General features: G+C 44.5%; 2 protein-coding genes across 5 annotated transcripts in view; one reads left to right on the top strand and one right to left on the bottom strand.

Moving 5' to 3' along the window:
• LOC114018255 overlaps window positions 1-15,523 on the bottom strand; it is a 70,270-nt gene that overhangs the window by 30,733 nt on the left and 24,014 nt on the right. The gene's annotated exons all lie outside the window — the stretch shown is intronic.
• Window positions 1-15,523, top strand: part of LOC119567050 — a 30,445-nt gene that overhangs the window by 3,634 nt on the left and 11,288 nt on the right. For all 3 annotated transcript variants that reach the window (XM_043521912.1, XM_037908744.2, XM_037908743.2), the window contains exons 4-7: window positions 6,684-6,824; window positions 9,896-10,044; window positions 11,348-11,488; window positions 15,107-15,255. In XM_043521912.1, coding sequence (XP_043377847.1) covers window positions 6,684-6,824; window positions 9,896-10,044; window positions 11,348-11,488; window positions 15,107-15,255 — 580 coding nt within the window. The remainder of the gene's footprint in view (window positions 1-6,683; window positions 6,825-9,895; window positions 10,045-11,347; window positions 11,489-15,106; window positions 15,256-15,523) is intronic.

Below are 15,523 nucleotides of genomic sequence, written 5' to 3'. Positions count from 1 at the left end.
GAACTGCTTTGATTCTGTAACTTTTCTCTATTACGCTTGTAAAGTTTTATGTCAAGAGCACTCGGAGCTCTAGTGTGCGTTCTTTGGACTGGAGTTTTAAGACTGAAATAAATAACAAATACCAATTGAATTATGTAGTGACCCAGCAAGGCTGGACTATGCTAACTGTGAGGAGAGGCAGAGGCAAACCAAGACAAAAGGGATAATTTTACATTTTTAGAACTTTAGAAGGGAAAACCCCAAAATTGTACCAGGATCGTAAATAATATACACCATTACCAAAGACATATTACTTATTAAAATAAACTATAGGTTACCAACTCATTACCTTTTGTGAGCTTGTACATATTGTGCAGTTAGTACCAAATGCATTGTTATTAATAAGAGCAAATGATATACTGTGTCACTTCAGAGAAAAATCAACTTTTCCTCTCCTTGGCTGTAAATCCAACTCCATTCTTGTGGTCCTGTTTTTTGCTTTTCTGGCGTGAAATGCTCCTGTAGCTGTACCTTTTTCCACTGAGTTTATCCACAAGTGGGGTTTCTTACTCTAATAAACAAGTGAGGGCCCACTAGCTGATGTCTACACTTCGAAATTAGGTAGAATTTATAGAAGGCGGTTTTTTAGAAATCGTTTTTATATAGTCTATTGTGTGTGTCCCCACACAAAATGCTCTAAGTGCATTAACTTGGCAGAGTGCTTCCACAGTACTGAGGCTATCGTCGACTTCCGGAGTGTTGCACTGTGGGTAGCTATCCCACAGTTCCCGCAGTCTCTGCTGCCCATTGGAATTCTGGGTTGAGATCCCAATGCCTGATGGAGCAAAAAACATTGTCGCAGGTGGTTCTGGGTACATGTCGTCAGGCCCTCCCTCCCTCCCTCCCTCCGTGAAAGCAATGGCAGACAATCATTTTGCGACTTTTTTCCTGAATTACCTATGCAGACGCCATACCACGGCAAGCATGGAGCCTGCTCAGCTCACTGTCACCCTATGTCTCCTGGGTGCTGGCAGACACGGTACTGCATTGCTACACAGCAGCAGCAACCCATTGCCTTGTGGCAGCAGACGGTGCAATAGGCCTGATCACCATCGTCATTGTGTCCGAGGTGCTCCTGGCCACCTTGGTAAGGTCGGCCAGGAGCGCCTGGGCAGACATGGGCACAGGAACTAAATTAGGAGTGACTTGACCAGGTCATTCTCTTTAGTCCTGCCGGCAGTCCTATTGTACCATCTTATAGCAAGCAGGCAGGAGATGAGGATGGCTAGTAGTCCTATTGCACCATCTTCTGCCGAGCAGCGAGGAGATGTGGATGGCTAGCAGTCCTACTGCACCGTCTGCTGCCAGCCGAAGATGTAAAAGGTAGATGGAGTGGATCAAAACAAGAAATAGACCAGATTTATTTTGTATTCATTTGCTCCCTCCTCCCTCCCTCCCTCCGTGAAATCAACAGCCAACAATCGTTTCGGTGAGGTCTGTCAGGGGCATCTTGAAAAGTTGAATGGAGATTCAGTCCTGCCTGAAATATCGAGGGGAGGGATAGCTCAGTGGGTTGAGCATTGGCCTGCTAAACCCAGGGTTTTGAGTTCAACCCTTGAGGAGGCCATTCTGTGTGACAGTTGTTTTTCTTTCTCCTTGATGTAAAGCCATTCCCTGTAAGCCAACCCTGTAAGCCATGTCGTCAGTCGCCCCTTCCTCTGTCAGAGTAACGGCAGACAATCGTTCCGCGCCTTTTTTCTGTGCAGACACCATACCACAGCAAGCATGGAGCCCGCTCAGATCACTTTGGCAATTAGGAGCACATTAAACACCACGCGCATTATCCAGCAGTATATGCAGAACCAGAACCTGGCAAAGCGAAACTGGGCAAGTAGGCGATGTCAGCGCGGTGACGAGAGTGATGAGGACATGGACACAGACTTCTCTCAAAGCACGGGCCGTGACAATGTGGTCATCATGGTGCTAATGGGGCAGGTTCATGCGGTGGAATGCCAATTCTGGGCCTGGGAAACAAGCACAGACTGGTGGGACCGCATAGTGTTGCAGGTCTGGGACAATTCCCAGTGGCTGTGAAACTTTCGCATGCATAAGGGCACTTACGTGGAACTTTGTGACTTGCTTTCCCTTGCCCTGAGGCGCAAGAATACCAAGATGAGAGCAGCCCTCACAGTTGAGAAGCGAGTGGCAATAGCCCTGTGGAAGCTTGCAACGCCAGACAGCTACCGGTCAGTCGGGAATCAGTTTGGAGTGGGCAGATCTGCTGTGGGGGCTGCTGTGATGCAAGTAGCCAACGCAATCAAAGATCTGCTGATATCCAGGGTTGTGACCCTGGGAAATGTGCAGGTCATAGTGGATGGCTTTGCTGCAATGGGATTCCCTAACTGTGGTGGGGCCATAGATGGAACCCATACCCCTATCTTGACACCGGAGCACCAAGCCGGCGAGTACATAAACCGCAAGGGGTACTTTTCAGTAGTGCTGCAAGCACTGGTGGATCACAAGGGACGTTTCACCAACATCAACGTGGGATGGCCGGGAAAGGTACATGACGCTCGCATCTTCAGGAACTCTGGTCTGTTTCAAAAGCTGCAGGAAGGGACTTTATTCCCAGACCAGAAAATAACCATTAGGGATGTTGAAATGCCTACAGTTATCCTTGGAGACCCAGCCTACCCCTTAATGCCATGGCTCATGAAGCCATACACAGGCAGCCTGGACAGTAGTCAGGAGCTGTGCAAGTGCAGAATGGTGGTAGAATGTGCATTTGGACGTTTAAAAGTGCACTGGTGCAGTTTACTGACTCGGTTAGACCTCAGCGAAACCAATATTCCCACTGTTGTTACTGCTTGCTGTGCGTTCCACAATATCTGTGAGAGTAAGAGGGAGACATTTATGGAGGGGTGGGAGGTTCCCGACTACGTGCAAATCGCCTGGTCGCTAGTTACGCGCAGCCAGACACTAGGGCAGTTAGAAGACCACAGGAGGGCGTGGTGTGCATCAGAGAAGCTTTGAAAACTAGTTTCATGACTGGCCAAGCTACGGTGTGAAAGTTCTGTTTGTTTCTCCTTAATGAAACCCCCCACCCTCTTGGTTCGTTCTACTTCCTTGTAAGCTAACCACCCTCCCCACCTCCCTTCAATCACCACTTGCAGAGGCAATAAAGTCATTGTTGCTTCACATTCATGCATTCTTTATTCATTCATCACACAAATAGAGGGATAACTACCAAGGTAGCCCAAGAGGGATGGTGGAGGAGAGAAGCACCAGGAGGGGTGATGGAGGAGGGAAGGACAAGGCCACAGAGCAGTTTAAAAGTTTAAAACTTATTGAATGCCAGCCTTCTGTTGCTTGGGCAATCCTCTGGGGTGGAGTGGCTGGGTGGCCGGAGGCCCCCCCACCACGTTCTTGGGCGTCTGGGTGAGGAGGCTATGGAACTTGGGAAGGAGGGCGGTTGGTTACACAGGGGCTGTAGCGGCGGTCTGTGCTCCTGCTGCCTTTCCCGCAGCATATTGGTTTGATCCTCCAGCAGCCTCAGCATTGAATCCTGCCTCCTCTCATCACACTGCCGCCACCTTTCAGCTTCAGTCCTCTCTTCAGCCCATCACTTACTCTCTTCAGCCTGCCACCTCTCCTCCCGGTCATTTTGTGCTTTCCTGCACTCTGACATTGTCTGCCTCAGGCATTCGTCTTTGCTCTGTCAGTGTGGGAGGACAGCATGAGCTCAGAGAACATTTCATCACGAGTGCGTTTTTTTCGCCTTCTAATCTTCACTAGCTTCTGGGAAGGAAAAGATTCTGTGATCCTTGAAACACATGCAGCTGGTGGAGAGAAAAAAAGGGACAGTGGTATTTAAAAAGGCACATTTTATAGAACAATGGGTACACTCTTTCACGGTAAACCTTGCTGTTAACATTACATACATAGCACATGTGCTTTCGTTACAAGGTCGCATTTTGCCTCCCCCCAGCACGTGGCTAGCCCCTCCCCGTTGCTAACAGCGGGGAACATTTCTGTTCAGCCACAGGCAAACAGCTCAGCAGGAAGGGGCACCTCTGAACGTCCCCTTAAGAAAAGCACCCTATTTCAACCAGGTGACCATGAATGATATCACTCTCCTGAGGATAACACAGAGAGATAAAGAACGGATGTTGTTTGAATGCCAGCAAACATACACTGCAATGCTTTGTTCTACAGTGATTCCCGACTACGTGCTACTGGCCTGGAGTGGTAAAGTGTCCTACCATGGTGGATGGAATAAGGCTGCCCTCCCCAGAAACCTTTTGCAAAGGCTTTGAGAGTATATCCAGGAGAGCCACGAACGCCAGGGCAAATTAATCATTAAACATGCTTGCTTTTAAACCATGTATAGTATTTTAAAAGGTACACTCACCAGAGGTCCCTTCTCCACCTGGCGGGTCCGGGAGGCAGCCTTGGGTGGGTTCGGGCGGTACTGGCTCCAGGTCCAGGGTGAGAAACAGTTCCTGGCTGTCGGGAAAAATGGTTTCTCCACTTGCTTGCTGTGAGCTATCTACAACCTCATCATCATCTTCCTCGTCCCTAAAACCTGCTTCCGTGTTGCCTCCATTTCCATTGAAGGAGTCAAACAACACGGTTGAGGAAGTGGTGGCTGAACCCCCTAAAATGGCATGCAGCTCATCATAGAAGCGGCACGTTTGGGGCTCTGACCCGGAGCGGCAGTTTGCCTCTCTGGTTTTCTGGTAGGCTTGCCTCAAGTTTCACGCGGCACTGCTTCGGGTCCCTGTTATGGCTTCTGTCCTTCATGCCCTGGGAGATTTTGACAAATGTTTTGGCATTTCAAAAACTGGAACGGAGTTCTGATAGCACGGATTCCACTCCCCAGTCAGCAATCAGATCCCGTACCTCCCGTTTGGTCCATGCTGGAGCTCTTTTGTGATTCTGGGACTCCTGCATGGTCACCTCTGCTGATGAGCTCTGCACTCACCTGCAGCTTGCCACGCTGGCCAAACAGGAAATGAAATTCAGAAATTCGCGGGCCTTTTCCTGTCTACCTGGCCAGTGCAGCTGAGTTGAGAGTGCTGTCCAGAGCAGTCACAATGGAGCACTCTGGGATAGCTCCCAGACGCCAATACCATCTGATTGCGTCCACAGTACCCCAAATTTGACCCGGCAAGGCCGATTTCAGCGCTAATCCCCTTGTTGGGGGTGGAGTAAGGAAATAGATTTTAAGAGCCCTTTAAGTCGAAAAAAAGGGCTTTGTCGTGTGGACGGGTGCAGGGTTAAATCGATTTAACGCTGCTAAATTCGACCTCAACTCCTAGTGCAGACCAGGGCTTAGACACTTTGAACATCTGTTGAAGGCATACAGTTCAAACAGTCATTCTCTTTGTTTATACACTTCTTCGGTCCTTTGCGGGTGGGTTTCTCATTTACTGATATCAGGATCTGTTTTCATCTAACACAGCTTTATGATCAATTCCCTTTTTCACCAATTACATATCCTTTCTGGCTTTTCTTTCCTGGATACTCTAATAGTACCTGCTCACATACCCAAGTTTATTTTTTCTGCTTCTCCTAACGGGAAACCTTTCCTAATTTCCTTCTCTCCTCCCTCTCACTTGCCAGTCCCATACTTTTATTCTCCTGTTCTTTTATTTTATCATGTCACCTCTTACCAAGGCTCCAGGTCATCCGTTAGCTCAGCATTTCTATTCTTCTTTTTCAACAGCTTTTATTCCAACTGTCCCTTCGGGTGCATTCCAAGTCCCCTCCCCAGCTCGAGCTGTCCTCTTGCTGGCTATCTCTGCCTGAGACAGCATTCTGTGCTGCTGCATCGCAGCTATGGCAGGTACTAGTCGCAGGGTGAGGAGGACTACAATTACACTATATTCTTACTGTGAATGTGTTCTAGACATTTACATAGATTTCCTCTCCAATGAACGTAGATCATATTCCCAAACTGGGTACCTAAACTTAGCCACTCCTATAAAAGTGGCCTAATTTTCAGAGGTGCTGGCTGAGCATCTGTAGCTTCCAATGAATCCTAACTTTAGGAGATTAAACATGGATTTAGGTATAATGTCTGTCTAACTGTAGGCACTTAATTTGAAAATTTTGATTATAATCCTGAAAAGAAACCTGCAGATGCATCCCCTGACTTCCAAATGTGCCATAATTAGCTATTATACACTTGCATGGTCCAGATAACCAGGTTAAGAGGAGCATAGAGCACATTAACTTAAAATGTTCTTGTCCTCTTATCTCCAGAAATCCCTGGGAGGGTGCGGGGGGAGACTGGCTTTGTTGTTGTTGTTGTTGTTGTGTTTTTTTTTTTTTTTACAGTTCCATAAGATATAAATCTAGGATATAAAATAATTCTTTCTAGGCTGATCTACTGGGTCAGATGACACAGTGGTAAAAATGCCTACATCTTGTTTATTCTATTCATTATGGGTGCAAAGGCTGGAGCTGCACCAATATAGAAAATAATGTGCTAAATGTCCCTTTCGCCCTGATTATTTAAGGAATTCTGCACAATTTTTTATATATTGATATGCAGAGCATCTTTGACTTTTGTTAACATTTATAGATCACCATTAATGTATAGTACATTTAGGTAACGGTACGTTTGGGTTCATAAAATATAATGTACATTTGTTTCTGTTTTGATTACACCTAATTGTAATTAAGTTTTGTTTTTTTAGTTTGTGCTCACAAACTCTCAGAATTCCCAGCCAGTCTTACTCACACCTCTATTAAGGACAATTAGAGATGAACGATATATGTTGGGAAAGGAACTCTGTTTCTGGGGAATTCAGCTAAACAATCAAGACATTGCAAACCTTGTAAGTAAAATAAAATACATAATATAATATAAAAAGTAGACATTTAAAGAGAAGCTGACTGAAAGTAAAAGGATTTTGGTTTTTGTTCTTTTATTTTTGCAGTAATATATGCAGTGGTGGGTAAACTAGAAATACCAGTACCTAGCTAGAATGTTTGTATATGTAAATGAAAAAGTGTAGGAAGACAATGGATAACTGTGTAGAGAAATGGCCAGTGCAAATTACACCAGATATACAAAAACAAGTTTTTTTAAAAAAAAAACTATCCTGGATTTTACATTTCCACAAACCTAGACCAGAAGGCCTATTGAGACAATGAACAAACACATTCTGAGAGACAAAGATTTCGATTGTTGGGGTACTACGATTTCATGCCCGAAGAGTTTAATTCTTTCATATGTACTCAAATCCAATCAGATATCTTTTCTAATGTTTGATCTTGATAACACCTAGCAGGTGTTTCTAGCACACTCAGACTTGGTGAGACGTATGTATCAGCTCTGACAAAAACTGAAGCAATTTGAAAATCTAACTTACTTCTCCCCATTTATACTGTATTTTATTTACAGCATATCTCTGAGTGTACAATGAAACAAACTAGCCAGTTTCACTTTGGTTTATAATCAATTTCTAGTCTGTTTCACTTTCAGATTCTCATGCATAGGGCCCTACCAAATTCATGGCCATGAAAAACTTGTCACGGACGATGAAATCTGGTCTCCCCCCGTGAAATCTGGTCTTTTGTGTGCTTTTACCCTATACTATACAGATTTCACGGGGGGGAGACCAGCGTTTCGCAAATTGGGGGTCCTGATTCAAAAGGGAGTTGTGGGGGGGGTCACAAGGTTATTTTGGGGGGGGGGGGGGGGTCGCAGCATTGCCACCCTTACTTCTGAGCTGCCTTCAGAGCTGGGTGGCCAGATAGTGGCAGCTGCTGGCCAGGTGCCCAGCTCTGAAAGCAGCACCCCACCAGTAGCAGCGCAGAATGGTGGCAATACCTTACTATGCCACTGTAATGGGGTCACAACTCACCACCACTGGTGCCTCCTGTTGGTTGCTCCAGGAATTAGCTCTTGTCAGCTGCGGGGCGCCTTCTGCGCTTGCTGTCTCGACCGTTGTCTTCTCTGCTGATTTGGGAACCACCTTGCTCCCCGCTGGTGGTGTCCGCTTCAGGACACTGCCCTCCAGCAGCACCCACTACTCCATTCTCACCCACTTCCGGGGAGTGGGGGGAGGGAATGACAGTTCTTTGGCTTGCACCTGCCTCAGAGGCCAACCACAACCCCAAAGTCTAGCGCTCAGCTCAGGGCAAGTTGCAATCTGTCTCGGCCACACTCCTCTGTGGCCAGATGCAGTGTAACGGGGTTAAGGGGGGGAACCCAGGCCCACCTGCTACTCTGGGTCCTGACCCAGGGACCCTCTAGCAGCAGCCTCTCTCTGCCCTCCTTCGCTCCCCTCTTGTCCACCTATCTTCCCTGGGCCACTTCCCCTTTGGCCCAATGCACCTTCTCGACCCTTTTTAGCAGGGGCCACAGCCTGGCAGGTAACTGAGCCAGAGCTCTCCTCTGTTCCCCTGAGCCTGCCCAGCACTGCTCTGTCCAAGGTGCTACCTCCTTACCTCAGGAGCCAGTCCTCCTCCCTTGCTAATCAGGGAGAGACTCCTTCTCCTTTGCTAGGCAGCCTTTATATAGGGCCCCGTCCAGCCCTGATTGGCTGCCTCTTCCTTAGCCCTGACTGGCTCTCCACAGGCCTTTGCTGACTGGCTGCTAGTCTGCGCAGCCTCTCTGGCTGTTCCAGCCCTTTTTCTCATGGAATGGAGCAGCCGCCCCACTACAGCCATCCTTACTTCTGCGCTGCTGCCTTTCAGAACTGGGTGGCCAGAGAGTGGTGGCTGCTTACTGAGGGCCCAGCTCTGCAGGCAGCAGCGCAGAAGTAAGGGTGGCAATACCATACCAGGCCATCCTTACTTCTGTGCTGCTCCTGGCGGCAGTTCTGTCTTCAGAGCTGGGCTCCCGGCCAGCAGCCACCGCTCTCCAGCCACCCAGCTCTGAAGGCAGCACTGCCAGTAGCAGCGCAGAAGTAAGGGTAGCAGCACTGCAACCCCCCTATAATAGCCTTGTGACCTCCGCCCCCACAAGTCCTTTTTGGGTCAGGATCCCTACAATTACAACACTATGAAATTTCAGACTTAAATAGCTGAAATCATGATATTTACGATTATTAAAATCCTATGGCCATGAAATTGAGCAAAATGGACTGTGAATTTGGTAGGGTCCTGCTCATGCACTAATGCAATAGTGTAATGTTTTCGTTGAAAATGTTTGGGAGTTTCATGCACAGATCTGTGCATGGAGAATCCTCTCTGTATGGACCTCTGACTTCCTGTATAGTAGAGGGGCTCAGCTGCCCTCAAAGTAGCATCCATTCTTCCCTTGGGCCCTAGGGAGGCCTTCACTGGTCCAGGTATCTTGATGCAGGAAGGGAGTGGGAAACTGGTGGACCAAGAGAGGAATTGGCAGGTCAGGGTCAGGAACACACATGATTCCCACTCCCCAGGCCTAGGGGAGTGGGCAAGGCAATAAAAATGCTTTCTAGAGTTGATATTTGAAGAACAGAAGACACTTAGGATGAATATGCTTGAAGTGATTACATTATTGGTTATTTTGTGATCTAAGTCCAGTTCCCAATGAATAAGTGTCCATAAGACACAAACCATCACCACAATTAACTCTAACTGTTCGCTAGGTTAGCAATTTCAGCAGAGAGGCCAACAGACGAATGTGCATGGAGAATTAACTACCCTATCTCCCCAGGAGTTGGTCTCTGTGGATTAAAGTTGTGGCATATTGTAGGAGATGCTTGCACTGCCACTGCCAATGTCTCTGTATAGAGGATAAACAGAGAACATCTGTCTCCAGGATTGTCAATCTGATACCTTCCAAAAGTACTAAAAGTACACAGGAAAATTTAGATTTAAAAAATGTAAAAACCAAACCAAAAACTTGCCTTTCCTATCAGAGGTGTGCAGTTCTGTTTCATAACAGATGTCTATTCATATTTTGCATTTCTAGGCAATGCTTTTAGAACGGAATGGATGTACCAACTATCCCTTTTGTACTCTAGAAATAACTCATGTGCCGATAGATGCATGGTCCATGGAGCGACTTGGAGCAGCTTTCCCTTACAGCAACTTGAACTCCATTGTTCTAGATTATACCAAGTAAGAGAAAGAGGAGCTATGTATCCACAGCAGTGAGTGAGTGTGAGTTTGAACAGTGCTTGTGATGTTCAGTGTACCCTCAAAGTCAGAACAGTTCTGATATGAAGTTTCTCCTCTGAAGTTTATAAACAATGGTTCCCAAGTTCCCCATCCCCATACTAATGAAAATCTATTCCTGATTGCGGATAAATCCCCAGGCTGAATTTCAGTTACCCAAAATGTCTTTTTTTTTTCCCCACCTGAATCCATAATTCAGATAAATGTAGTTTCCCTGTACTAATTCATTATAATTTCCATCTAAGAACTGGATTTTACAAAGAATGAACTATAGTTATCATGTCCAATACCAGGAAACTTGCCCCTGTAATGGTCTTCCTTTCCAGCTAAGCATTTCGTAATGTGCCCATGATCTGACTACTGAGGTGCTATATAGAAAAGCACACTCTTGTCCCAGACCCTTGTTTACACCACTGTTAAATGGGATTATACCTGTTGCCTGTGTCTCCAGAAGCAACACTGCTGAGTCAGTCTGCAGTCACTGCTGCTGAAGGAAGGCTTGCACAAAGACAAAGAGAGTTATTTTGAGCCCTCAGTGTGTCAAAATTGAGGCTCAGCCTGATCTCTGGAGTAGGAAATCCTACAGTTGAGTCTTTACACTAAGTGTGCCCTGTTTCCAGCCTCCAGGAGTCACCCTGGGGCTGTTTGCTGCAGCATCTCTGTTGAATGCAGCTGTCATGCTGAGTGGTGAAGACAGAGGCAGTTTCTGACATAGGTAGGCCCTAACCCACTTTGGATTTTAAAGATTAGAACCATGATCTGAAGCGGATACAGAATTGGATAAGAGCTAGTGCAGAGCCTAGAGCACAAGTTTAAGGTATATTTGTTGGTCTGCTTGTGCCCTAACAGTTCGGCTAGTGTATATTGAAATGAAGCTTCCATGACGCTTTCACAGTCAGTCACAGGTACAGTGCACTGCAGTAACCTAGCCTCAAGGTAATGAAAGCATGGGCCACTGTGGCTATGTCTGCATTTGAAAGTAAAAGGCAGGCCAGGTGAAGAGGAAAAAGGCATTTATTGGTAGAGGTCAGGAACAGCTGGAGTCAGCTCAATAAAAACTCTTATCCAACAAGAGGGAGGTTTATGACAAGGTGGTAGTTGCTGCGGTCTTTTGTTCTAAGTGACCGTTTGTTGAACACAGGCTGGACTATTGCATGTTTCAGGATGCAAAAAGGTATTCTCTTTGAAGGTGACATTTATAGTCTTGGTCAGCAGATAGACCTAAATAATCTATTGTCTTTTACAGGTTTGGAGATAAAGGAATCAACGGCCTTGTTTCTGGGTTAGAGGGAAACAGAAAACTTCTAACTCTCAGCTTATGCTACTGCAGTTTGGAACCTGAAAGTGGGTCCAAGTTAGGCCCCATTGTAGCCCAAACTGCCATTTGGTAAGATTAAAACTCTTTTTGGAATTATTTAACTTTTTGTCTGATGATTACGTCACTCTTCCTTTCTAAAAACGTTAGAGAGTTGCCTGTACTTTCTCTAATTAAATCTATAATATTTTCACCAGGAGAGATTTTATTGCTAGCTCACATTTTATTGTTTTGTACTTCAGGTTTAATTAATTTGAGCTGGCTTAAACTTTATACAAGTATACATTTAATTAAAAAGTCCAGCTTCAATGACAGCCAGTTAAAAGGCCAAAATTAGTCCAGTTCAACCAAAAGTTCTTATTAGAACTCCACTATCTGATAGCTTTCTGTTCTCAGCTGCTTAAGGCCATCGAAACTTTAGACTGAAGTCTTGCTTTCTCTATCATCTGATAAGGAATGGTGTTGTTTCAAATAATCAGTGCTGACTGCTGCTGGGGCCTCAGCCCTTCAAATGCCACCCACAGAACAGAGATGCTTACTGAGTTGGAGCTAAGAAGAAAGCCAGGCTACAATTTGAGTCTTCAGATATACATTTGTTGAAAGCAAAAGCAAAGGTCAAGTGGATTCAACTTTGGAACATAAAGTCATTGTGTAAGATAGATAAGGAACCCTGGTGGTCACCTTAGGCAGCGAGTTTAGAACAAGCTGCCCCCAGATGTGATCTTCACAGCCTCTAATCAACTTTGCAGTGTTTGCAAGAAAAGGTGGTACCTCTTGTCCAGTAAAGAATCAATGGTAGCATCAGCTGAAGTCGGAAAGATCAACTGCATCAATGGTAAGATTGTTTCAAGATGTTCCTCAATTTTGCACTGCCAGCAGTCCCTCTTCAGTTTGAAGTGGGACAAGAAGTTCAGGCAAACCCACCTTCTGTCAGCCTAGAAGAAATTCAGATCGCAGTGCATAAATTGAAGTCTGGGAAGGCACCTGGGAGTTGTAACTTCACCCCTGAATTGCTGAAGACAAGCAAGAGTATTGTACCATGCCTGCACAGGCTCTTCCAGATCATCTAGCACATTTAATAGCATTCCTGGTGACTGAAAGAAAGGTGTTGTTCTGCCCCTGTTAAAAACGGTGATAAAGGCTGAATGTAGCAACTATAGAGGTATTATGCTGTTGTCAGTCCTAGGAAAAGTCTTCACTTCTGTGTTAATGTCTCAAATCAATGATGCACTTCATGGCAAAGGCGGGGATACTCAGTGCGGTGTCAGATTTGGTCATTCCACTGTCAAGTAGATCTTTACCTTGACACAACTTCTGGAGAAGTTGGATGGATTTAATATGCTTTTGAAGTACTTTTTAGAGACTTCAGTCAGGCCTTTGATTCAGTGCATCAAATAAGTTTGTAGGATGATAAGGCAACTTGCCATCCCTGGGAAGATAGTGTCACTGATAGAAGAGCTCTATAATGGAACAGAAAGCGGTGTTCAAGTCAATGGCAGATATGTGGCATAGTTTCTTATTTCACCAGACTTTAGCGAAGTGGCATTCTGTCACCATCAGTGTTCAATATTCACATTGACTGGTTGATGGACTTGAGGAGGCAAATGTCAGTGGTGTTGAGCTGAACGTCATTCTGCTTCGAGAGTTTGAATACGCTGATGACATTGTCTTATTGGCTCAGTTCAATGAATCACTACAAGCTGATGCCCAAGCTGGTCAGGTATGAAGCAATGCGCTTTGGTCCAGTTATTAATCTGGATACCACTAAATCCCTGGCTATTACCATCTAGCAGCCTCCACCTCCAGATTAAAAGCTCAATATTAACCTATCCAATCAAGACATCAAATAAGTGGCAACTGTCAAATACTTGTAAAGCATCATAGGTTGTGCTGGAGGGTGGTCCAAAGATGTGGACACTCATATAGAACAGCTGGTGCCATACTTTGGGACCTTCAGCAGCCTCTGTGGGAGCACTGTGACATCACGCTTGCTACAAAGCTGTGGATCTATAGAACCATGAATATACCAACTCTGTTGTATGGCAGTGAAACATGGGCACAGAAAAGCTGAAGAGTGGTAGATGGATGTCATTGATTCTTGTCATCTTTGTCAGCTTCTCCACATTAAGTGGCAGCACAAGCTCAGAAATGAGGACATTCATAGCAGATCCTACCAACTACTTGCATGAGTACTGGTTCAATTTTGGTGGCTTTTTTAGTAGATGTGTTATTAGGATGAGCGAATGATAAATTGTGTTTACCAAGAAATGGTCATCAAAAGCTTTGGTGGTGCAATAAGATTGCCAGTGGTGGACATAAACTGAATATCCAGTCATACCACCTTAAAGACTTAGCTAGAGATCAATCTGGGTGGTGCTCAGTGGCCCTGCAAGGAGGGTACATTCCTTTGGGATCTGCCATGATGATGATACATGTCTGTAAATTTTCACTACTGTTCTTTTATACTTAATCTGTACTATATGCTATGAGAATGCCACAAAAGCACACCCTAAAACAAACAATGTCTTGAATGGACTCTGACATACACAGGATAGAAGATGTGACATGTATCTAAGGCTCTAGAGAAAACTACATGCTGATATAATGAATATGAGAAATAGAATGTGATCCTAAATAGCCTTTACAATGCATGTGCACAAGGGAGCATGTTAAAATGACCAGAGATGATTTTCCCCTTGGAAGTCTACTTGCAGATATTATAAGAAAAAAAAACGTACCTGACTATTCAAGGGCAATATGTGTACTGTCCATTGACCAAAGACGTCATTTCACTCGACCTTTCAGGGACTTCAGTAATCCTGAAGTGTCTTTTTCCTAGCCTCATACATTTTATTGATAAGTCTTTTCTTAGCCTTGATAAGCCCTCTGTAATGTTTATATGACCCAAAGCTGTTGATTACAGTTACTCTGGTCAGCTCTTTCTAATTTCCCTGCATATCTTCCTAAAGTTGATTTAATAGACTCCTTAAAGCCTTATAATCCAGCAAAGAAAGTGAACATTTATAGTCCAACAAGCCATACTTCATACAAGTGACATTCATGGCACTTTCAAGGGGAAAGGAGTCCCATCTTTACTCTCTCTTGGACTTGGCTGGAGAAAGTGTTCCTTTAATGGTATTTTCTTATTCCTAGGCATGATGCAGGATTCTGGACATTCCTACCCCAACTCAAATGAAGGAGACAGGAAATATTAATTAATTTAGAAAAACAGCCCAATCCAACAAAGTATTTATGCATCTGCTTAACTTTGGGCACATGATTAACCACACTGATGTTGATGGAACTACTGACATATCTAATGTAATGGCACTGCTTACATGTCTAAAAGTTAAGCACGTACTTTGGGGGACTTAAACAGTTATTCTTGTGAGACTGAGTTAGTCATCAATGCCATATTTTATCTTTGACATTATCCTTATTTGATTTTATTATATCAGCAATTAGAACTTCTGAAATCAGCATTCAGAGTTTTAAGTCCAATTTAAGGTTAATTAAGACTCCTTGGTATTAAAAAGAGACTATTTACCCCAATTTTTTTCTGTTACAATTACTATAATTTTAGTTTCAACAACATTGTTATAAAACTCAAATGTAGAAAAGAAAGTTGAAATGCAAGTTTAAATGTGAGGGAACATCAATCAAATATTTAAAATTATATTTTTGTCACAGCAATCTTTATCTAAATGGTAACAACTTGCAATGTTTGGGTGCCCTTGAACTCATCACACCAATAGCTATGTATGCAGACAATCTTGGAAGAGATAAGGAAACAAATGCCTTACTATTCAACAATTATTCTGATCATCAAATACCAGAAGGTGAGACTATCTGGGGATGGAGCTTGGATTAGAGAAAATTATCATTTTTCCATTTTTTGTTTAAAATTATACTTACACACATTAGTAATAGCCTATGCAAGCATTTACTGTACTTCCATTACATTCATGTACAAGTGTTCCCTTCTTGGCACCTGGGACAGACAAAACATGCTGTACAGTCATTTCACGCTGTCCTAACAGTGCACTTTGTAATGTCTTGTTTCAGAGAGTGTGGTGTTTAAAAGGATATGTTTAAAAAGATATCAGA

This window comes from Chelonia mydas, chromosome 9 (assembly GCF_015237465.2).
Source record: "Chelonia mydas isolate rCheMyd1 chromosome 9, rCheMyd1.pri.v2, whole genome shotgun sequence".
Lineage (NCBI taxonomy): Eukaryota > Metazoa > Chordata > Testudines > Cheloniidae > Chelonia > Chelonia mydas.
This window is presented reverse-complemented; position numbering and strand designations above follow the sequence as displayed.